Genomic DNA, 22,525 nt, shown 5'->3' on the forward strand with positions numbered 1-22,525 from the left:
AGTAACGCCGTTTTCTCTCCACTGTGAGATAAATAAAGTTATCTTATCTTATCGTATCTTATCTTAGTGCAAACATGCTCTCATGTTGGTAGAATCTCATCTTTAAACGGATACGTTTTTAAGTGAAGCTGAATGTAGTGTTGACCCACTCTGAAGTCGTCCCCTCCATGGATTCATGTGGAACCAGGACACTCACAAACAAAAGCATTGCCCTGCTAGAAACTGAAGTTTGTAAAACATTCTCTCACCCTCATTTGAAGTCCATACAGAAAATCAGCAATTGTATATCAGTAATAACAATAGACCAGCAGCTCGTGCTCTTGCAAGCATTTGGATTTTGGTTCACGAGAGTGAGCATTTTAGACGCCAAAGTTTCTGGATGGAAGGTAAGATAGAATGCTACAGTTTTGGGTTTGGGTCCCTTAAAATGTGAACGATCTGGGTCTGTCTTTATGCTCAAAACACAGAAGAAGCTACATATAACATACTTTTTAAAGTTTAATGTACCGTACATAAGTCTTTTCTTTATGTCCTGCAGATATCTGCACAGAGCTGGACGCCCTCAGCACACTCAGCCTCAGTGACATCAGAGTCTGTCTCATAGATGGAGACACAGATGAAAAAGAAGACAAAGTCCATGAGGAAGGCGGGGGCAGAGAAACGTTATTTCAGCTCAGAAAACGATCTCGCAAGCGACGTTCCTTCATGGAAACTAATTATACCTCCACAGTATCATATCCAGAACAAAATCCAGAATTAAAGACGGACCCTGGTATCAAAAAGCTTCACAAACACATTGTGGCAGACATCAGTGATGCTCAGATGCTTAGTTCAGACCCAGAACCTTCAGTGCAAACCCAGAATCCCAGCCCCACCGTCTCCTCCCTGACGCACTCTGAGGGGGAACCTGCTCAACTAGAGTCAAAACCCATTCAGTCAAATTCTCGTTCTAAAGGACCCAGCCCTCCTTCTGGTTCTGGGTCCCATGAGCAGACTAGAAACATACAACCACCGTCCAGGACCAGGAAACAAGACATGGAAATGGAACCTGACACAATGGAATCCAAGTCAGTCACAGATCTGGTGAAGGCATCATCTCCCACCATCACTGTTGTTCGCTGCCGGGTGGATCCAGACGGGAAGGAGAGTGCTGATCGGAGGGGTGACGGAAAGGAGGAAGGGGAGGAACAGGAGGAGATTGCAGAGGGAATAGGGGAGGAAGAGACGGAGGACACCACGGATGTGTCAGGAAAGGGGCCATTCACAAGTCATATGTTTCTCCCAGAAATTGTTCAGGAGGTACTGAAGTGTCCTGAAACCCAGTTAGAAGCTGACACACTGCCAACATTTTTGACGGATATGAATAAAGTTAGCCGTGGATTGTTGGATTCAACTGTAGAGGAGCATATGCTTGAGGGTGTGCATGACAAATCTAACTCAGCATCATACTCACCACCGCCTCCTCCACCATGTTCTCCCCTACCTCCAGGACCAGATCTTCATGAGTTCCAAAGTGACACTTTAGTTAAAGAAGAGGGAAGCAAAACAACAGACACCTCAGCTGATGAGATGCCACTCTGCAAGCTAAATCCCACTCACAAAGCACAATTACAAGTCACAGCCAGTGCTAATGAAGATAAAGCTATTGGCTTTGTTGGTTCTGCTGTGACTACAAGCGACGAGGTTAGTGATGGCACTAGTTCTGACAACGTTTTTGATGATGAGGACGTGAGCATGTCCTTAAATTCTACAAGTGACAAGAGAGATGACTTGAGCAGCATCAGGTCCAATTCAGCCGCAGCAGGTAAATGTGAGTCTCAAGTCAGTGTTAAGTCTCCAACAAGCACTGAAGCCCATACAAACAGTCATGCACTTAGTTCTGATTACACTCGAGCTATAAACTCTATCAAATCAAAGCTTGGAGCTGCAACTAGCATGGCATCACCCACATTTCATTCAGGTTCTACACCAAAGAGTGCAGTGGCACATGAAGATGCTTTGTGCTTGAATGAAGCTTTAGACAAACCCAGAGATGATTCCACCATGCCAGTTGTTGAGTCAAAGGACCGTTTACCTTGTCCTAGCGTAGTGAAAATGAACACAGCCATTATCCACGAAGACTCCAAAAAGCCTTCTTCTCCAACCCACTTCCTTTTCCAGACCTGCTCCCCTAGCATCATGGGTAGATTATCTGCCTCAACACTGAGAGGGAAAATTCAGAATTTGCCCTTTTATTTATCACACTCCCAGGAAACCCTTCACCAGACTGGTGTGTGTAGTGCAACCCTCAGTCCTGTTGAGATTGCCATCAAAGTTACAGAGGTTCATGATGTCACACAGTCTGTGAATACTGAAACAGTGGATTCAGATGATTCAGATACAACCGTTACAGGCTCAGAGGTTGATGGGGAGAATTCTGTTGAAATAACTCCAATAGAGACCTCCCATTCAGGTACAGAGGTAAAGGAATCAAACTCAACTTTGCCTGTCCAGACTGAGCCCAAACTCCAACAACAAACTCAGCATCTGTACCCGATTCAGAGCACACCAGGACCAATAACAGAGCCTCCCACATCTATAGTGAACAGCCTTCAAAGAGATACCTCAGGCATGAAGATAGACACTCCAGGGCCTATAAAACATGCTCCAGAGCCAAATAAAATCACAACCCCAGAGGAACCTTCCTTTCCTGCTCCAGTAGTGGTGACCACACAGAGTCAAAATAGGGCAGGGCTTCCTTTTCACAATCAGTCACCAAAGGTAAGACGGACCAGCAACGACAGGCCTTTGATGGGTCTCTGTAGACCTACAGAGCAGAATTCAGATTCACCAAAGACGCTTTCCTCAGGCTGTAGAGTGTTTACGATCTGTGAGGATCCATCTCAAGAAAAGACTCCGGCCGTGCTCGGGACCACCCTGCCGTTAAAGTCTGAGTTTGGCTGCACTTCTGCGCTAACAGCTGGATGTCAATCAGTTGTTGAGGGGGTGCAGGTACCACTGGACACTTGTGGTTGCCCACCTGTCTATACCAATTGCTTCGGCAGTGGGGACAGCTTTGATGACGAGCTGACAGTCTATGAGTTCTCCTGTCGCACAAGCAAAAGCAGTGGCGCTACTCAGACTTCAGGAGCTGTAGTTCCTCTCATTACCTCTCCACCTGTCCACTCCATTCTCACCACTTCCTCCACCAATTCTCCCTCCTTCCCACGCTCCATCCTCTTCTCCTCCTCTACCTCTGAGCTCAGTCCTCTCCTCTCACCACTGTCTGACACCTCTGACTGTTTTCTGTCTCAAACCCACAAGGACACCATCAGTCGGTTAGGTCAGCAACGGTATCCAGAACCTCCAGTGGGTTATCAAGAACTCCGTGTAGATGTGAACCAGCTCCTCTCAATTCTGGAGAGTAGCGGCACTGACCGATTTGTAGTAGGTCATGGAGGACGCCACCCAAAAGACACATGTCCTGCTCACTTTACAGAGAACAAGCGGGTGCTCCAGACAGAGGCGCGACGTCTGATGTCAAGCTGTCAGAAGGTGGTTGGAATTGGACAGAGCGCAGAGGAAATGCTGAACTCCCTGGCAGATAGCTTCCGGACCCTGGTTGACTTGGCCAGTATATGCTTGTGGTTCTCCGGTTGTGACAGGTGTGACCGGAGGAATGCAGAAGCTGTGGCAGGTCTGGCAGATGTGGCCCGCTCATTCAGGGACTTCTGTCTGGCCGCGGAGCGAGCCAGCAGCAAGCGCAGCTGCCAGGACCTGAGCACCAAGCTGCTCGCCAAACAGTGCACGGCACTCACCGCCTCGGTCTTCTGCCTCACTCAGCTGTTCCGCACCCTCACCGCACTATGAGCGGACTGCAACCTGTGAAGACTTTGAAATGACTTGTGTGTCATCTTAGATATGCACTGCGTGTTGGCAACATGTGACCCCGAATATTAAGATTTACACGAGGTGAGGTTACCAGGGAGCTCCATGACTGATCAATTCAAACAACCACAGAAACTCCCAACATTATTGGGCCAGTTTGCATAATTTGTGCAACTAACAAGGCAGAGGTTGTTGAGATGCATGTGGTGACTGACTGTACGCTATAACAATCAGGCAACAATTTGACTGTAGAATGGTGCGAGCTGCTAAAGCAGAACATGCTTGTGTTGCAACACTGAGGAAATGGTGTACTTGAATGTATTCTATGTTTTCTATTTATTATTTTATCTAACTGGTGAGTGTCTGAGCGAGCAAGGAATGTAAGGGGAAGGAAGACATTAAGTTTACATGCAGACCTTCAGACAGAGGACTAGTGGTGTTTGAGAGAAGTGGGTCTTTTACAAGCACATGCACCCGAAAGTGAATCTACAATTCCAGGATTCATTGGTTTATACACTGGCCGACTGACAGATGATGTTAGATATATGTCGTCTAATAGGAAGTATTGCAGTTTACCGAAGCTTATACAGTATAGTGTGTCTTTATATTCTCCAGACTGACACCAAGTACTTATTTGAATGTTGTTTACGAAACAAAAACCAACTAGAGTGAGATACAATGTGATGGAATCATGCAAATCAAGTTTAAAGTTTGCCATTTTATAACTATGGTAGCAGAATGATGATGTATGCGCATTATATGACTTTATGAGGTACTTTCCACATTCAGTTTGTTGTGATGACATGATTTCTCACAATGTCATGCATTTTGCTAGTTTTTCTCTCATTGGTTTGTCAGCACCGCAGTGAAAACACTGAACCCTTCAGTGCATGGTGACGTGGCTGTCTATCACTGCTCATACATTTGTTCATGTTCTTTTTATTTAGCACTAAACCAGAATCTGCATTCTCAGATTGCATAGTTGTATAGGTTTTTGAGAATTTACTTTTTGGTGGACAGTCAGGAAAGACACTAGACATACACTAAGTGCATTCTTACTACAGATTTCCAATTTTGGCTACAGCTAGTAGTAAACCTGTGACCTGTGGCTCTGATACTGTACATACCCTAAGCAGTGCGGGTATACAGTACTGTTTTTAACTGTTCATTGATGTATTGAGTGGGAGTGTCCAAAAAGTAGAAGTCAGATTAGTCCAGCCTCTCATTTGAAGTCAAAATAAGACACATTGATCATCACTGATTTAGCTGAAGCTGATTGTTGTGTATAAGCTGTGACATTGAGAAGGTGAAAGTGATGCACACTGGACCTGCATGTTCACTGGTAAGATTAAAGTTATCTGAAATCATTTCACCTCGACAACACTGGGAAGACAATATAGTCCCGTGTTCCTGTTTATGTTTCAAATGAGATTTAGAACATATTTAATGTGCAGCATTTTCTTCCCTTTGGTTGTAGGAGAGTGAACAAACACTTGACATTTTCCCCACGTTCTCAATATGGAAATTGCCCCAAACACATGATAGATGAGCAATCAACAGATTCATTTATTTTTATTTTTTTGTTAAATCCATCATCTATGCTCACGAAGCATGCTGTAATAAGCCATAAAATGCATTGCTGTTTAATCAGGGATTTTATCTGTGAATGACTGTATGACGATGTCTGCTCTCGCTTTGTAATGCTCAACTGTCACCATTAAAAACAACGTCATTTACTGCTCGTCAGTCCATTGGATGTGCAGTAGACAGAAGGTAAGACACAACTGCAGTCAAATTAAATATTATAAATAAACCAAAGATATTTCTCCCTTTGACATGACACAGGCAGTGTCCACGCATGTCATCATTAAGAACATGTTACATAATTAACGTGTCATTTAATGCTAAACTTGAACCATTACAACAAAGTACTTCTTACTTAAGGTAAACCCCACTGAGAGTGCTGCATATGTAATAACACATCACGTGTCTTTGGCGTTTCAGAGAGTGCATTTTTATAATTATTCACACTCCTGGCACTGAGGCAGAGAAAGAAAGCAGTTTTTAATCACTGTATTAAATTATTTTACCACTAGAGGGCAACAAAGAGGCCTATAATATGTCACACAGTAATGCAATGAACTGACAGACAGATTTTCAGAGTGGGACTTTTTACTTGGAAAAGGTTTGAGTTTTCTCACCAAATTACAGCATTATGGACAAATATTTGGTTTATAGTGGCATGTTTATGAACTTTTAACCAGAGCTCATGTGTCATGGTTTTATAATGCTGTTCAGATGGTTGAACGTTAACTAAGCTCATCATCCCCACACACACACACACACACACACACACAGGTCTATAATTGTTTCATCAGCCTCAGTTAAATATTGCACAGGTGTTTTTTTTTAACTGTCCACACCTGCTCATCCCAATATTTGTTTTCATTTTCATGACTTCAAATCCATTTCACCTGTTCAGTTTAACTTAAGATCTTCCTCGTACGTAAATAAAGGCAGTTCAGCGTTTGACATAGTGAGTAAAAATGACAATTATGAATAAACGGCGACAGAATGACTTTAACATTTAAATGAATGTCCATTACGTTCAAAGCAGATGTCGAGCCGATATAAAACTAGTATCGGATTATGTCTGACTGCCTCTAAAGTCTCTGATACAACAGTCCATTCTGCATGTGGGTGAAAATGTTGTATCCTACTGATTAAGCCTATCAGCTCCAGGTGACTCTCTCAGGATTTCTCAGTGTAGTAGGGATTTGTATTGTGTCTGTGGAGACACAGAGTGTTGCATTTTTACAAACATCTGCTATGAAAGAAAGTCTATAATGCCAGGTTTTTCATTAATATTTCAGTATTTAGATTAATATACATATCACAGTACAGAAACACAAACAATCAGGTATCAAACCAGTTGTTTCACAAACATGTAGAGCAGAGCTCTCAAACTCATGTGGAACCCAAATCAATTTCATGCTTCCTGCCACATCAGGGTTTCCCCCAGAAAACCTCTTAAAAGCCTCTAAAATAAAGTCTGTAATAATTATTAACAGTTATATCAATTTAACCCATTCCATCTCAAATGAATAACTCCACACAAACTCATCACATTGCCAATCCAAATCAAAACCATCATTTCAGGAGTTAATAATCCCGTCAATTCACAGACATAATAACAGGATGCCACCAAATGTAACAGCACAGACCTGCATCACAAATGTTATTAAACTAAAACATAATGTACATACCAATGACGTCTCAGTTATCACCCCAGCACTGACACACACATCTCTCCAGAGCTTCACCTGCCCCAGAGATCCTCCTAATCAACACTTCCTCAGGTGCTCTGACTCTCCTGATTAGCCTGTCTCTCTCTACCTGCAGGTCACACTGACTTGCCACACCTACCCCCTGATTCTGCCCTTCTGTGCGACATAAACTAGTCAAAATTCACCCAAAAAATAAAGTCTGTCAACTAATGACTTCACACTCACTGAGAGTTTTTATTTATGGAGGAGTTTATATCAGACATGCCAACAAGTCCTGGACAGAAGACACAGACTTTAATGGGCAGTTGTAATTCTACTGTATTTTCTGACATCATCATCATCGTCATCGTCATCATCGTCGTCATCATCATCATCATCATTAAAGCAGAGTGACTCCTCAAAGCAAAGCCATGATGATGATCTGCTTCAGTCTGTGAGTGAGTGAGTGGGTGGGTGAGTGGGTGAGTGGGAGTCTCTTCACCAGCTCCTCCTCTAACATGTGGTGTTATTTAACAACCACATGTAGCAGACTGGCAGTACACACACACACACACACACACACACACACACGTGTTAGTTTCAGCAATGGATGGCTCTGCTCAGACTCAGATGAAATACTCTAATGGGGTAAAGGAAGATGAAAAAGTAGATGAAGCAGCTGGAGCCAATCCAAGTCCAGGCTCCTGTTTGGAGAGAATCCGGAGCGGCATCCCCCCGGTTTATCGACATGAGCTGGTGCAACTTTGCAAACTGGCAGGACCAGTGGTAAGACTTTCACCTCCAGCTGTTTTCACTACGATTAACCGTTGTTTAATCTCTAAATTCTGTAAGAGATAATTCAGTTAATAAAGTTAGTTTTCTGCAAGGACAAAACAAGTTAATTTCTCCATTGTTGTGTATGGGATATGTTATAACAGAAAGCTTTAATTCATTTGTCATGAATTCACATTGGAATTATGTCCAGTCAGAATTAAATTGTAGATATCTCAAATGATGAATGCATACTTATAGATAGTCATATAGGTCTTGGTCTTGTCGTTGTATACCGTGATGGTTTTTCTTTGTCTTGGTCTTGGTTCAATCTCAGACCCTAAAAATCTTGGTCTTGTCCAGTGGCATGCACAGACATTTGGAAGGGCAGGGGCAAAAATGAAAAGGGAACCTACTGCAAAGGGAACGCAACTAGGGAACTTCATCAACGGCCTTTTTGATCGGAAGGGCACCCACAGAAAACTACGGCACTGCCTCTCCACAAGAAAGTCACTGCTTTAGAAACATTACATATTAATGTCTATGTGAATGTCCGACAGTAGGGCACTTCCTCGTGTTTTTACCCCCCGTGCACACCACTGACTCTTCCCTTATACTCTCAGTTTAGTCATCGCTACGACGCTGACGCCAGGTGAAAGTTCATCAAGTGTGCGACCCTCCATGTTTCTGCTCGCGTGTGGTTACCTCTGCAAAGGTAACTCAGTAAGAGAGAGAACACAGGCTGACGACACCAGTGTGTAACAGCTCTGCAAACAACACGAGTTAAAAAGCAGCAGCAGTGAGTAAATGAGTGTATTACACTGTTACTTATAATTGTGCTGAGTCATTGCTGGGTTTGACAGCAGCGCGTGACACTGGCCATGACACAGCACATCCTAGGGAAGTTCAGGTTTAGGTTCTCACTTGAAACATGAACACAAAGTATACATACAGTACAGCTAAGACTGTACTGGTCAGCTTTTTCCTGACCTGATCTTTTGTCAGAAAAGTAAATATTATTCCTTACAGAAGTTTGGAGAGAATCTTTTTTTGGAGAATCATCACCACGTGATTTCGTACAATACAACCACTGTTACGTTGAGACAGGAGCGTCTCCCAATGTCTCCAAACAAAACAGGATTAAACTTCCAGTCGAGCCTCTCATTCATTTGGAAAAACAGAGCCAAAGTGAATTCATTAGACTTCTGCACTTGAATGTATGATTTGTATAAAATTGTTTTTGTGCTCCAGATCATTTCCCAGACGATGGTGTTTATGATCAGCTTCATCAGCACAGTGTTCTGTGGTCACCTGGGGAAAACTGAACTTGCAGCAGTAGCATTATCCATCGCGGTGAGGACACTTCCTGTGAAAATTCCGTCTTTGCCAGCAAACAGTGTCAGTGCAGTGAATTATGGTCTCATTTGCAGGTGGTTAACGTCACTGGCATTTCCATTGGAACTGGTTTGTCATTAACATGCGATACCCTCATATCTCAGGTAGTATCCTCTTGTCTAACAAAGACAAACACTAGCAGTGCTGCTGGGTTCCCAGGTTATCCTGGGGTCCCATTAAAAACATCTCCACAGTGATCTCTTGTATCCTGTTATCTCACGACTCTGCTTACCGAAGCGCCGCTGTCTCCGTGTTTCATGTAGACATATGGGAGCGGTAACATGAAGCGTGTGGGTGTGATTCTCCAGAGGGGGATTCTGATTCTGCTCATGGCCTGTTTCCCCTGCTGGGCCGTTCTCATCAACACTGAACCTCTACTACTCGCTGTCAGACAGAGCCCAGAGGTCGCCAGGTCAGTCCTCATCTAATCCCCAAAACAACATGCAGCTTCAGCATCGCTCTCAGAAACGATGCAAGGTGTGGACCTTCAATAACACTTGTAGAAAGTGAATTAAAGGAACACCTTTTAACATTAATAATAAAATAATAAATAATATAACAAAAGCGGTCTAGTATTAATTTGCACTTCATATTCAGTGAATATATATACAAAAATACAAAAAAAAATGAGTGTTCAAGTGACACTCTCTGACACTTGAACTTTGATGCAGCGCTCAGGTGAAAAACCTTTAAACATCACATTCAAACATCCATTTACATCATGTAAGCACTTTCAACACACATTTAAAGTAAAGTCCAGTAACAACTTAACAAACTTAATTACACAATTACAATACGTCTTTCAAATCCATCCCATTGTGTTGAACTCAAATGTCTTTAAATGGATTATATTTAGTTTAACACACATTTGCATGAACGCTCCTTTCTCCACAAAGCTTAAGAAACCAGAACAATATATACATTTAAGAAGCTGATACAAGATAACTCGGTTATTATTTGGTGATTTATTTAGCAGTGTATTTCTAATAAATGAATTGTTTAATTGTTGCTGCCCTAAATGAAGTTATTCAATATCACAAACTAAAAAAAAAAGTTATAAACTAATAAGTCCACCTCTTTGGTTCAGAATGAAGTGTCCTGACATTTTCTGATGACTCTTACATGACTTTACAATCATAAATCTCACCATTTCACATTCCAACACATGAACTGTTGTGTTTATCTTTGTGTGCACAGTCTCTCGCAGCTGTATGTGAAGATCTTCATGCCTTCGCTGCCGGTGAGTTTATGCAACAGAGTCCAACTGGACTGGAAACTTTCTGACAACCTTTGAATGGTGTTTGATACAATTAGATTTAGATCTTTCTTAACATTTAGTGTGTGCCTTTATTTGATGGACGCAGTAAAGGAGACACACTTTGTGTTCCAAGCTAGGCGTGGGTCAAAATATCGACTTGGTGATATACAGTTGTCCTTCCTCGTGCGATACGATTATCAATATGTAATATGCAAATATCGATATTTTAATCAACAAATTAAGATGCTCTAAAGTAAACAGTCCCTGTCAGTTTCGCTACTTCATGTCTCCTCACGGTGGCGCTGCTCAAATGACTGAGGGAAAGTGACCTGGCCAAAGAAGAGGGAGTTTACATTGGGATAATGGTGGAGAAAGCTACGTTAACAGATGCTCCATCCACGTTCAACACATAGACTTTATCACCTTTATCACCTTTGTTCTGTGTTGTGAATAAATGGAGAAATCTTGCACGTTTCATTTTCTTCATGTAGACAGATATCGTGATGATTTCTATATGTCTTAAATACAGTATATTGATTCTCACACAATTGTTGTATTACGATGTTATAGAGGACCATGTATCATGTATCGTATCGTATCGTATAGTATCGTATTGTATCGTATCGTGTAACGTATCGCATCATGTAACGTATCGTATCGTGTCGTGTTATGTCGTATTGTATCGCATAGTATCGTATTGTATCGTATCGTATCGTGTAACGTATCGTATCATGTTATGTCGTATTGTATCGTATCGCATAGTATCGTGTTATGTCGTATTGTATCGCATAGTATCGTATTGTATCGTATCGTATCATGTAACGTATCGTGTATCATTGTATCGTATCGTATCGTGTAACGTATCGTGTAACGTATCGTATCATGTATCGTATCGTATCGTATCATGAGGTTCCCTGATTGAGCCCTATTCTGAGCTACTTAGAAATGTTAATTCAATTCAAAGTTTTTGTATTTCCATGTTTGTATTGTAGTTGTAGTTTTATTTAACTATGATGTGTGCTGCTGCCTTTCTTGGCCAGGTCACCCTTGTGAAAGAGATCTTGATCTCAATGGGTCTTTTATCCGGTTAAATAAAGGAGAAAGTATTTGTTTAGCACCAAATCTCATCAACATACACCCAGTCGTCACAATGTTAGCATGCTAAGAGTTGCTAACATGGCTGCGGACTCTCTCGCTTCAATGGGATTTTGTTCACAAGATGAAAACAGGCGCTTTCCTGGGAACATTGTTCTGATGTTTTTAGCATGTCGCATTAAGAACGTCTGTGACTGTGCGTGTTTGTATTTCAGCCCTTCACGCTCATGCTCTAATCTTTCATGTTCTCCTGCTGCAGGCAGCGTTCATGTACCAGCTGCAAGGAAGATATCTTCAGAATCAGGTGTGACACTTTCTTTCTCAGACACGATCCTGTCGCTGACACAATATTGATCCAGGGTTGTGCTGTTGTTCACAGGGAATTATATGGCCTCAGGTTATAACTGGAGCTGTGGTAAATGTCCTCAATGCTTTAATCAACTACGTCTTCCTCTTTCTTCTGGATCTGGGTGTTGCGTAAGTTTATTTGTGATCCTGTCACAGGAAACATTTCTGCTCGTAACAACCAAATGACTGTACTTTCATGTGTGTGTTTTCATTTTCTTAATTTTATCTTTGCTTTGAATTTGACTGTTTGATCTTTCTTGAAGTGGATCTGCAGCAGCCAATGCCATCTCTCAGTATTTCCTCGCTGGGATCTTGTTCATTTACATCAGTGTGAAGGGTCTACACAAGGCCACATGGGGAGGTATCATCTTTCTTTCTTTTTCCTTTTGACTGCGGTTGCTTGTGTTAATTGTCGTTTTCTGCCCGGTGACGTCATCCTCTTTCATCGCTTATGCCTGTGGTCTGTCACTGATTTAGTTGCCCATTGACAACTTACCAGTCTGTAATGTTTGACAAAATGATAACACTCTAACCATGTAATGTTGTGTAGAGGTCACTTTCTGGGTGGTTTCTTCCCTGTCTTAAGTCAAGTGTGCCGTCTTTATCTCTTTATTTCATTATGAGGAAAGTCTTTGTTAAAACCCTGCTGCTTGTATCGCACTAAAGCTCCAGACACCGAGCGGGACACCGTCCTGTCACTTAGGCCCTGTTTAGACTGCATTTGAAGCATATCCAGATTGTATACAGTTTGAGTTTCTGGCAGTCTTAGATCCAAACACATCTCCATCCATTTCACTCTGAACGTCTCGGTTGGTCAGACAGGATTTCAAAGTGTCACACATTGTTAAACGATCGATATCAGAAGAAATCTGACCAAACAGGCGGGTTAGTGACAGACACACCAGCACACTGATCCTGTCAGAGTCATGGTCATGTCATGGTTGTTATGGTAGTATTTCAAGGAATACCTTTTCACAACTTTATTCACCACTTCTATCAGGACATAAAGAGGGTTTTTAAAAGTGCACAATATGTGTTGACACAGAGCTTTGCACATTTAACATTTAATCTTTGTGCAAACAGTGAGCAAGTGTAGCATCGAGTCATCAAAGGTCTATGGGAGTGTTTTACAAAATGTGAACCTGAATTGAAAAAGAATGCACTCAAAATGAAAGTTTATACTGCACAATAAAAAACAAATTTACATTCCCTTGGTGACATAACTGCCTGGAATACAAATGCTTTATTAGTCATGCAGTAAATCTGATCTTTTGCTGACTTGAAGTGAACATTGACAGAGAGGTTATGTATTGAGTGAGCCCTCTCACAATGGGCCCTAGCTTGAAAACGTGTATGTGTCTGACATGAAATGAACACATGAGTGTGATTGTTGTGTACACCCTTGCTGAAAAGGACATTTCACGTCTGTGGTTAGATCAGGAATTGACACGTTAGCAACACTGAGTGTGGATTGGTGGAATCTTTTCAGGCTGGAAACTGAAAGTTGTAAACGATTATCGTCCATAGGGAAGGTAATAGTAAATCTGCATTTTTACATCGTGATCCACTGCCATCTCGATCACTAAGTATAAATAATTGATCTTGTGACTTTGGTGCTTAAAATTCTTTGTTTGGACTTAACTCAGAGACACAAAATGACTAAATGAGACAACAGTAGACCTGCAGATCCTGTGTCAACAAAGACTTTGGTAGGGTTTATAAACTTCAGTTTCCTGCTGGAAGGTGGTGCAGGTGGTGTAGTGGTTAGATAAAGCAGCAACATAGTTAATGTAAGTACTATGTGTGTCATCATGAAAGTCACATGTTCAGCGGCTAAAACCAGTCCCCGTCAGCAACCATGTTATCAGTGAGAGTGAGAGTGAGCGTCGAAAACTCCAGAACACCTGAACTATCCCTTTAACATCCAGACCCGTGATCCACAGGTTGGTCCCTGGACTGTCTGCAGGAGTGGGGACCTTTCATCAAGTTGGCCATTCCCAGTATGCTCATGCTGTGTCTGGAGTGGTGGATGTTTGAGATCGGAGGATTCTTGGCTGGAGTGATCAGTGAGACGGAGCTGGGAGCTCAGTCGGTCGGGTATGAGCTGGCTGTTGTCGCTTACATGGTAACTATGAATGCTGAGTTCTACCGACTGGTCTTCTAACACACTTATGGATACGACTGCTGATCTGTTTTTCCTCAGATTCCTCTGGGATTCTCCGCTGCTGCCAGTGTACGTGTTGGAAATGCTCTCGGTGCAGGAAACATAGAGCAAGCCAAGTTGTCATGTAAAGTTCCCATCGTCTGTGCATGTAAGAACCAACACCAGCAGCTCTGGAAGTCACAAAAGTGTTCAGTGTAATATTTAGGGGAGTAACAAATGTATTTAGTACTTACAAGTGAATAAGCGCTTTAACATAAAAGTCATTTGCTCTTTGTGGCCTTAGAATAAGATTTTAAAAGGTTCTTAAGGTAAGGGCCTTACATAATGGAGGCCGAGATGCGTTTTTTTCATTTTGAACAAGAACTTACTTTACCAATAATGGCGGGCCAACAAAGAAGGAGGAGGCAGACTGTGGCCAAGTGGAAAGGGAACTTGGCTTGTAACCGGAAGGTCGCCGTCTCACTGATCACCCCGGTTCAAGTCCCCACCAGGTCGAAACCCCCATAGCAACCCCCATTGCTCCCCGGGCGCTACTCAGTGTGGCAGCCCACTGCTCCTAATTCTAGGATGGGTCAAAATGCAGAGAATAATTTCCCTACTGGGATTAAATAAGTATCTAAAATTTAAAAAAAAGGGAGCCGTCCACCGACTGGTCAGAGTGTCGTCACAGGAAGAGGCGTGAGCAAGATGACCGACACGAGAGCCACACCAAACTCCTCCGTTTAGAAATGTCTTTGCTGAATGTTGGAGATTAACGCATGTTTTAGGATTGTTAAGTCTTTTTTACTGATCGACAGTTCAGCACTGAATCAGGGAAACATACAGGACGTGGTGTGTCCGCAGTTTAAACTCCATTTTACATGTTTTTATTTATTTACTCAGTTTTCAAGGTTTTTTTTTTCTTAATGTGCAGCACCACAGTTTTAACACAATGTTTTTTGCTTTTTCTTTCTTCTCTCTTTTGCGTGACAGTCATGATTGCATGCGTCGTGGCGCTTTGCCTCAGCATGGCCAAAGATGTTGTTGGATACGTTTTCACCACAGAACAGTGAGTAACACAAACCTTTCAGTGAACCTTTGTCTTTCTGATGTTAAAACTGATGTCAAGCCTTTCTAGACTTCCATACAAAAATGTGTTCATATCAACACCGTAAACACCACAAAGGGCCGTTTCGCTCCAGACTCTTGTAAACTTTCAGTGACTCTCTGGAGTAAGATGAACGGATGTTCATCAGGAAGTTGAAGGTGTCCAGAATGATTGTATCTCCACCATCAGCACACCGAGGCATTAGAAGGATCACATATATTCAATCTGTCAAGTTTTGTGATATATCGGTCGATCTTTGGGAGCTATTTGGTCCCCTTTAAATGGACCAGATGGATCGTTTCCTTGGATAGTCCGCTTATGTTGGGCAGGTGTGAAAACTCAACCGAACGCTGGCGCAAGGCCAAACAAGCAAACTCTGGTCCACCTCAGTTCACTTGCAAGTGAATCCTGGTGTGGTTCAGTGGGAAATGTCGGACGATCCAGTGAAGCTAACTCACTGCTTCGCCTGCTGCTCATGCTGGGCAGCTTCTTGGTTTGAATACCAAAGTAAAAACACAAAACCCAGAGACTACATCAATGTGTTTGTTTTTGTGGTGAATACGCCATTTCTGGTCCTCTCCAATCGAACGAGCAGCTGTTGTAGCTGCGTGACATTGTCCGTACGGTTTAGTCCGCTTACAAAGGGTTAGGGGGGTAACAGTATACTCACAAAGCACAATCAAAAACATTCCATGATTGAAAAGGAGCACGAAGAACACGGTCTGCATGTCCCCGCAGATACTGAATGACAAATATTTGCAGCTACAAGCAAAGAAAAATTATCAAGAGCAACAAAACAGGAACAAGGAGGAGAAAAAAATCCTTAGTTGCATTAGATATAATTGGTTGTTGATGTTGTTTGTTCATCATAGTTTTGATGACGTTCAGTTCATCTAACTGCATGTTCTGTTTTTTAGGGACATTCTACAGAGGGTTTCAAGTGTCATGTTTGTATTTGGTTTCGTGCACATTCCTGACGCCGTGGCGGTAAGACACAGTTTTGAAAAGTCATCTCCTCACATTTGAGTTCTAATACCGACCAACGTGAAGTTTTTGACCAGCAGTGTTTGGTGTAGACAGGGTGTCGCTGGGGGAGTTCTGAGAGGAGCAGGAAAGCAGTTGATTGGAGCGCTGTGTAACATGGTGGGATACTATGTCATTGGCTTCCCTATTGGCGTCGCCCTGATGTTTGCAGCAGACATGGGGATTGTAGGTAAGAGAAACAAAAGGGGTTCACCCTGGACAGTCCGTCAGTCCATCACAGGGACACACAGAGACGGTCAATTTAGAGTGTCCAATTTACCTAACCTGTTTTTTGACTAAACCCCCGCACACGCAAGGAGAACATGCAAACTACACGCAGAAAGGGCTTTGCTCTGAGCGTGTCACAAAGCCGGTTCTTCTTGCTGCAAAGACAAGATTCTGAACCACTGTGTAACAGGTTTTTTTTACTTCCATAACAGGGTTTTGGGCAGGAACTTGCATTTGTGTGGTAATGCAGTCAGTTTTCTTCATCACATATCTGTCCAAGCTTAATTGGGAGGAGGCTGCTGAACAGGTACCTGAGTCAATTGTCTTGAGCGATATTTGACCTGGATGTACATGCCTTTGACTGATCTCGTTGTCTATCATCAGGCTCTTGTGAGAGCAGGAGTCAACGTTACAGAAGAGAAAGGGATGGAATTAGAAAACACAGGTAAACATCAGCACCAAAAAAAAACAAAAAAACATCTGCTGTGTTTTCATTTTGTGTTAACCCTCAAAGTTCTCTCTCAAATTTCCAGAAGCGAACCACAACGAGATCAGTGCTGCTGCGTCCAAGTGTGAGAGCACTGACGAGGTTCACCTGTACGACGAGGTGCGCGGTCCAAACCAGAATAAAAGCACAACTACCACAGTGGGAGACGTCCTCTCAGTAAGACAACTGGTTTTACGGCGTGGATTTGCATGTCTGATTATGGTTGCCATCCTCGTTGTCGCAATTTTGGTCAACATCTTCCTCCTCAGGCTCCTGAAATGAATCCTGGGATGAGTTGTGTGCTTTGATAGGTTAACTGCAAATGACCTTGAACCTGGAAAGGGTTAATTGTGCTGCTACTTCCATGTGTGTGTGTCACTCTACCATAAATTCCACATCGCTGGAATGTTAAAGTGACAGTTGTCCCGTTATAAATTCGTCTCATCTCCACATAGAATCTTTGGAGCTCAGCCTGTGTGATCGTCATTTATCAAACTAAAGCTCCCCCCAGACTGCTCGGTTTAAAATGTCTTCCTTTAAGAAGGCTACGGTGAATACAGCATCATTGTCTTTGCAGCCTCTTCTCAGATCTGTTCCTCTGGCAAACAAGCAAACATCTAAGAGATGTCACACAAACCTGATTCATAAACCACTGAAGAAGGAGGAGCAAAGGACAGAGACAGACAAAAGATTGGGGAGGGTCTTGAGAGTGTTTGCATCAGTTTTGGTTTGTAAAGGCCACTGTAGTTCCCTGATGCACTTGGGAATGGGAGGAGTTAGTGCAGGAGTCCTCCATGTTACAGTTTGCACTCTCACCCTTAGATATCGTTACGTCTTAGTCTCTGAAACCTTCAAGCGTCATAGCAATACTTACGTCACTACCACTTTTCAGTATTTTTCTTTTTAGTGAATTTGCAAAACCTTTTTTTTCGTGTAGTGAATGAGGGGAAAAATACTTTCAAAATGCACTATAATATTCAATAATCACAAAACTGCACAACTGATACATAGATCACTTTTGAAAACATGCAATCTTGTTATGTCTTCAAAGAGTTTTTGCTGTTGTCAATATGTTGAGTCATGACTTTTGTATGAGTCAAGCATCATGTGTATTTAACACTAAATGCAATAATCTCTGTTATGACAATTATATAAAAGTGAAGAGAGAGTTCTTCCTGTGGATTATATGCTGTATGTATAAATGAGTATGCCAATGTGCAAGGCAGGACTTATGCCTTCATCTCAGTCTACCTTGAATTAAACCTTCTCTTTTGTTTCAATCATCTGCAGCTTTTCATTTCTTTGTTCAAGCCTCTGACAACCTTGTGGTCGTCCTGAAACGCTTTGGCTCTTTTTCACAGTTTTCATGGAGAATTTCAACAAGTTATATGAAAACTGGTTCCTCTTTCTGATGAGAATACTTACAGGTCAATTATTTTTACCCAAATAAGTTCTCTAATCCTCTTTAGTCTTTTTCACACATCTCAATGACTGGGTGTCAGGTCTTCTACTACAGTGGTTGTAACATAATGAGGTACCAAAATGAATGTTGTCAGAAAATGGAGAAATATGGATTGAGTGCTGAGTGTCTGTGAGGAGCTGTGAGAACGCAGCTTCTCCTTCATCCTCCTCTTCCTCACACCTGCTTCAGACTTCAGTTCATTCAGTTGCTGAATGAACATCCTCCAAGACTGGACACGAAACTAAAGACATTTCAAATGGCAACTTCCTGGTGTTAAGAAACACTAAAAGAAATCAAGAATAAAAAATGTGGTAGTCAGTAACTGTTACTTTTTTAGACCAAGCAGAGGAAACAAATGATGGAATCACTCTGTAAAATGTCTTTCCCAAAACTAACACCTGCATCAGATTAGATCTGCTCGTTAAAAGGATTGATCACACCTTGGAGAGGATTATCAAACTCCTTAAAGAGGGTAAATTGTCACGCAATGTTGCAAAATATGTTGGTTGTTCACAGTCAGCTGTGTCTAAAATCTGGACCAAGTACAAACAACATGGGAAGGTTGTTAAAGGCAAGCATACTGGTAGACCAAGGAAGACATCAACGCGTCATTTAAACAATTAAAGCAATATGTCTTGAAAACAGAAAATGCACAGCAAAACAAACGAGGAACAAATGGGAGGAACTGTAAGAAATCATCTAAAGGAAATTCAATTCAATTCAATTTTATTTGTATAGCGCCAAATCATAACATACATGATCTCAGGTCTGTACATAGACAACATCAAGGAGAGCAGAGAAACACAACAGTTCACACAATGAGCAAACACTAGGCATCAGTGGAGAGAAAAAACTCCCTCTTAACAGAAGAAGAAATCTCTGACAGAACCAGACTCAGAGATGTGCGGTCATCTGCCTCGACCGGTTGGGGTGAAAGGAAAAATGGGGGACAGCGGAGAGGTGGGGGACAGAAAGGACAAGATGGAGATGAGGTAGAGACAGAAGAGAGAGAGTGACCAGCAGTAGATACACAACAACTGTATCAGGTTACAAGTTTATACAGTCAATGATATCGACTTTTAATTATAGCACAATAATAATGGTGATGATATGTATGATATGGATAGCCTCGAAAACTGGATCTGGATCCTGCGACCTGCAAGATGAGAATACAGAGAGAGAGAGGGAAGGAAGGAAAGACACAAACTAGGGAGAGAAAGAGACAAGGTTAATGACATATAAAAAGTCATAATCAAATCCTGAGTGTGAGAGAGTGAATGTGCGTGTACCACAGGAAAATCCCCCAGCAGTTTAGTTCTATAGCAGCAGAACTAAGAGATGGTCCAGGTTTCCCTGAACCAACTCTAACTATAAGCTTTATCAAAAAAGGAAAGTTTTAAGTTTAACTTTAAATACAGAGAGAGGCTCCGCCTCCCAAACTATCATTGGGAGCTGGTTCCACAGGAGAGGAGGAGCCTGGTAACTAAAGGCTCTGCCTCCCATTCTACTCTTACAGACTCTGGGAACCACAAGTAAACCTGTATTTTGTGACCTAAGTGTCTGTTAGGGTGATAAGGTAAGACTAGGTCTTTCAGGTATGAAGGGGCGTGACCATTAAGTGCTTTGTACGTGAGGAGGAGGATTTTAAATTTAATTCTAAACTGTGGGTGGAGCCAGTGTAGAGAAGCTAACACTGGAGTTATATGGTCTCCATGCCTGGAAGAAGGCTGTTCTGGAAATGAGTTGAAATGTGTGAATCACATGACATTTCCTGGTCAAAAGTAACTCCAAGGTTCATCACAGTGGAACTGGAAGCCAGGGTGATGTCATCTAAAGTGACAATGTGATCGGAAAGTTGTCTCTGAGACATTCCTGGAGTTGAACAACCTGATTTGTGAGTAAATAATGATCAGTAAGGAGAGGGTTTTGAGGAACTATGTTTAAGTTATCAATATCAATACCATAAGTTAAAACAAGGTTGAGGGTGTGATTAAGGCAATGAGTTGGTTTATTAACGTGTTGAATAAAACCTATTGATTCCAACAGCGAGTTAAATGCGCAGCTAAGACTATCACGGTCAACATCTACATGGATGTTGAAATCCCCTACAATTATGATTTGATCTGTTTTAAGCACCAACTCAGATAAGAACTCAGAGAACTCTGATAGAAACTCTGAATAAGGTGCAGGTGGACGATAAACTGTGACTATCATAATTAGTTTCTGTGATTTACAACTAGGATGAGATAGATTAAGAATAAGGCTTTCAAACGATGAATATCCTGTGAAAAGTATTTGGCTGGTATGAAAACTTTGTGGGGTAGATAACCGCTGCTGTATGTCTGGCTAGAACCTAATATTGTCCATTTGAGCAATAACCAGTCCAACTTGTCTTTAACGTGTTTACTTCGAACATGTGTGGTTTCTGCAAATACAAATACAGACAGAAAATAAACTAAATATTACATGCAGGTGTCTCTTCTGTGCTATGCAAATTAGCTGAGGTTATAATATAAAGTAAGTTCAAAATACGACAATTAGCATCATTCGTAACACAAATAAACAACCTATGATCACAAACAATTATTTATATTAAGACATTTACTTGATAATGCACACATAGTGATAAGAGGCATGGGTCCTAGATTTAGGTGGCCATAAACATGCCTGATTAAAACTAAACAGTAGCTATGAACTGGTCACAAGGGGGCGCCAAAACTGCACAAACAGAAACAGCCTGGCCTTTTTAACATCCTGGTTTGGGCTTGGGATTGATTAATAATCTAGTATTAAAAATGGCTACTCCTCCTCCTCCTCCTCGGCCTGAGCTTCTGGGAATATGTTTATTAGCATGAGTGGGAGGAGTTGACTAATTTAGACTAACGTAATCTTCAGTTACACAGAATAAATCAATACAATTGTCAGAAATTAGATCATTTATGACCTTATATTTAATAGTCCACAAAAGTGGTATTATTTGACTCTATTTTATTGTTGGTATTAATCTTTATTAAGTTAGAATGTCTAACTTCTCTTCCGTTTGTTATTGGTTTATTTGCTTTATTTACTTTAGTTTTTACTTTAGTAGGTTGAGGGGCAGACACAGTCTCTATGGGGTTTTTAATAAAAGAAGCACAGAGAAGCATGAAAGACTGCAACTCTGTGTCCTGGTCTCAACTCTGGATTGTCATGGGTTTCTAATAAAACGCCCTAAGCTGCTAGATAAGAGAGCTGCTCCATCCAAAGTGGGATGGACGCCGTCTCTCCTCATGAGACCAGGTTTCCCCTAGAAGGTTGTTTTCTGGACACCACCTCGACAGCCAGCGATTGAATGACGACATGCGGCTATACATGTCATCACTGGTCACATTGGGCAAAGGACCAGATTACGTTGTCAGACATAAATTGTGCGTACCTACACACAGACTTAACATTATTGGCGTAATCTGGTGTCATTACTGCCGACGTGAATAATAACTTTACTGTATTTACGATTATCTGTAGCCAGCAGTTTCAGACAAGACTCTATGTCGCCCGCTCTGGCCCCGGGAAAACACCTGACTGTGGTCGCTGGCGTCGCTATTTTCACGTTCCTCAGGATGGAGTCACCAATTACCAGAGTTGGTTTCTCAGTCTGTGTGTGTGTGTGTGTGTGGTGCTGAGAGGGGAACACTTGTTTGACGTGTGAACAAGACTCTAACCCTAAACACTACAGTCTCCCGGCTGAGGGAGCTAATGCTATGTGGTCTGCACCGACGACAGGGGACTGGCTAACTGATTTAGCTTCTACGGTGCGGAGCCGAGTTTCTACTTCACTAAGCCTCGCCTCCACCCTAGCCGGTAAGCTACATTTTTTTACAAGTACTTTTATCGTTAAAGGAGGCAGAGGAGTAACTAAACATGTGGCACACAATACAGGACAGAGCAGGAGCAGGAGAAGGAGAGGGAGACAGAGACGCCATCGCTGCTAAGCTAACTGTACGCTAGCAAGAAGAAAGAAACACCGTACGTGATCTACGTAAACGATAGAGTTTAAGCAAAAGTAGCGGGTGAAAGTATTAGTCTTAGCACTAG

At 42.0% G+C, this 22,525-nt stretch overlaps 2 protein-coding genes across 5 annotated transcripts in view; both read left to right on the forward strand.

Annotated features, from left to right (window-relative positions):
• The window catches only part of LOC122771365 (FERM and PDZ domain-containing protein 1), a 35,357-nt gene extending 29,754 nt beyond the window's left edge, over window positions 1-5,603 (forward strand). For all 4 annotated transcript variants that reach the window (XM_044028901.1, XM_044028903.1, XM_044028902.1 and 1 more), the window contains one exon: window positions 539-5,603. In XM_044028901.1, the coding sequence (XP_043884836.1) occupies window positions 539-3,849 (3,311 nt within the window). In that variant the 3' untranslated portion in view covers window positions 3,850-5,603. The remainder of the gene's footprint in view (window positions 1-538) is intronic.
• Window positions 5,604-7,679: 2,076 nt separating this feature from the next.
• LOC122771712 (multidrug and toxin extrusion protein 1-like) lies at window positions 7,680-18,272 on the forward strand. The gene is made up of 16 exons (XM_044029425.1): window positions 7,680-7,919; window positions 9,156-9,257; window positions 9,335-9,403; window positions 9,563-9,711; window positions 10,497-10,539; window positions 11,912-11,956; window positions 12,032-12,129; window positions 12,264-12,361; window positions 13,944-14,125; window positions 14,204-14,312; window positions 15,137-15,212; window positions 16,169-16,238; window positions 16,332-16,464; window positions 16,715-16,809; window positions 16,887-16,947; window positions 17,036-18,272. The coding sequence occupies exons 1-16, from the start codon at window positions 7,740-7,742 to the stop codon at window positions 17,269-17,271; spliced, it is 1,746 nt and encodes a 581-aa protein (XP_043885360.1). The 5' UTR covers window positions 7,680-7,739; the 3' UTR covers window positions 17,272-18,272.
• Window positions 18,273-22,525: the final 4,253 nt, after the last annotated feature.

The sequence above is a fragment of the Solea senegalensis genome, linkage group LG6, assembly GCF_019176455.1.
Source record: "Solea senegalensis isolate Sse05_10M linkage group LG6, IFAPA_SoseM_1, whole genome shotgun sequence".
NCBI classification, from domain to species: domain Eukaryota; kingdom Metazoa; phylum Chordata; class Actinopteri; order Pleuronectiformes; family Soleidae; genus Solea; species Solea senegalensis.

Bases quoted from the DNA above. Each gene is read 5' to 3' on its own strand.
- LOC122771712 (XM_044029425.1), top strand. From the start codon at position 7,740: ATGGATGGCTCTGCTCAGACTCAGATGAAATACTCTAATGGGGTAAAG. The intron at 9,712-10,496 runs GTCAGTCCTCAT...TTGTGTGCACAG, and splicing joins CAGAGCCCAGAGGTCGCCAG to TCTCTCGCAGCTGTATGTGA. The intron at 10,540-11,911 runs GTGAGTTTATGC...CTCCTGCTGCAG, and splicing joins TCTTCATGCCTTCGCTGCCG to GCAGCGTTCATGTACCAGCT.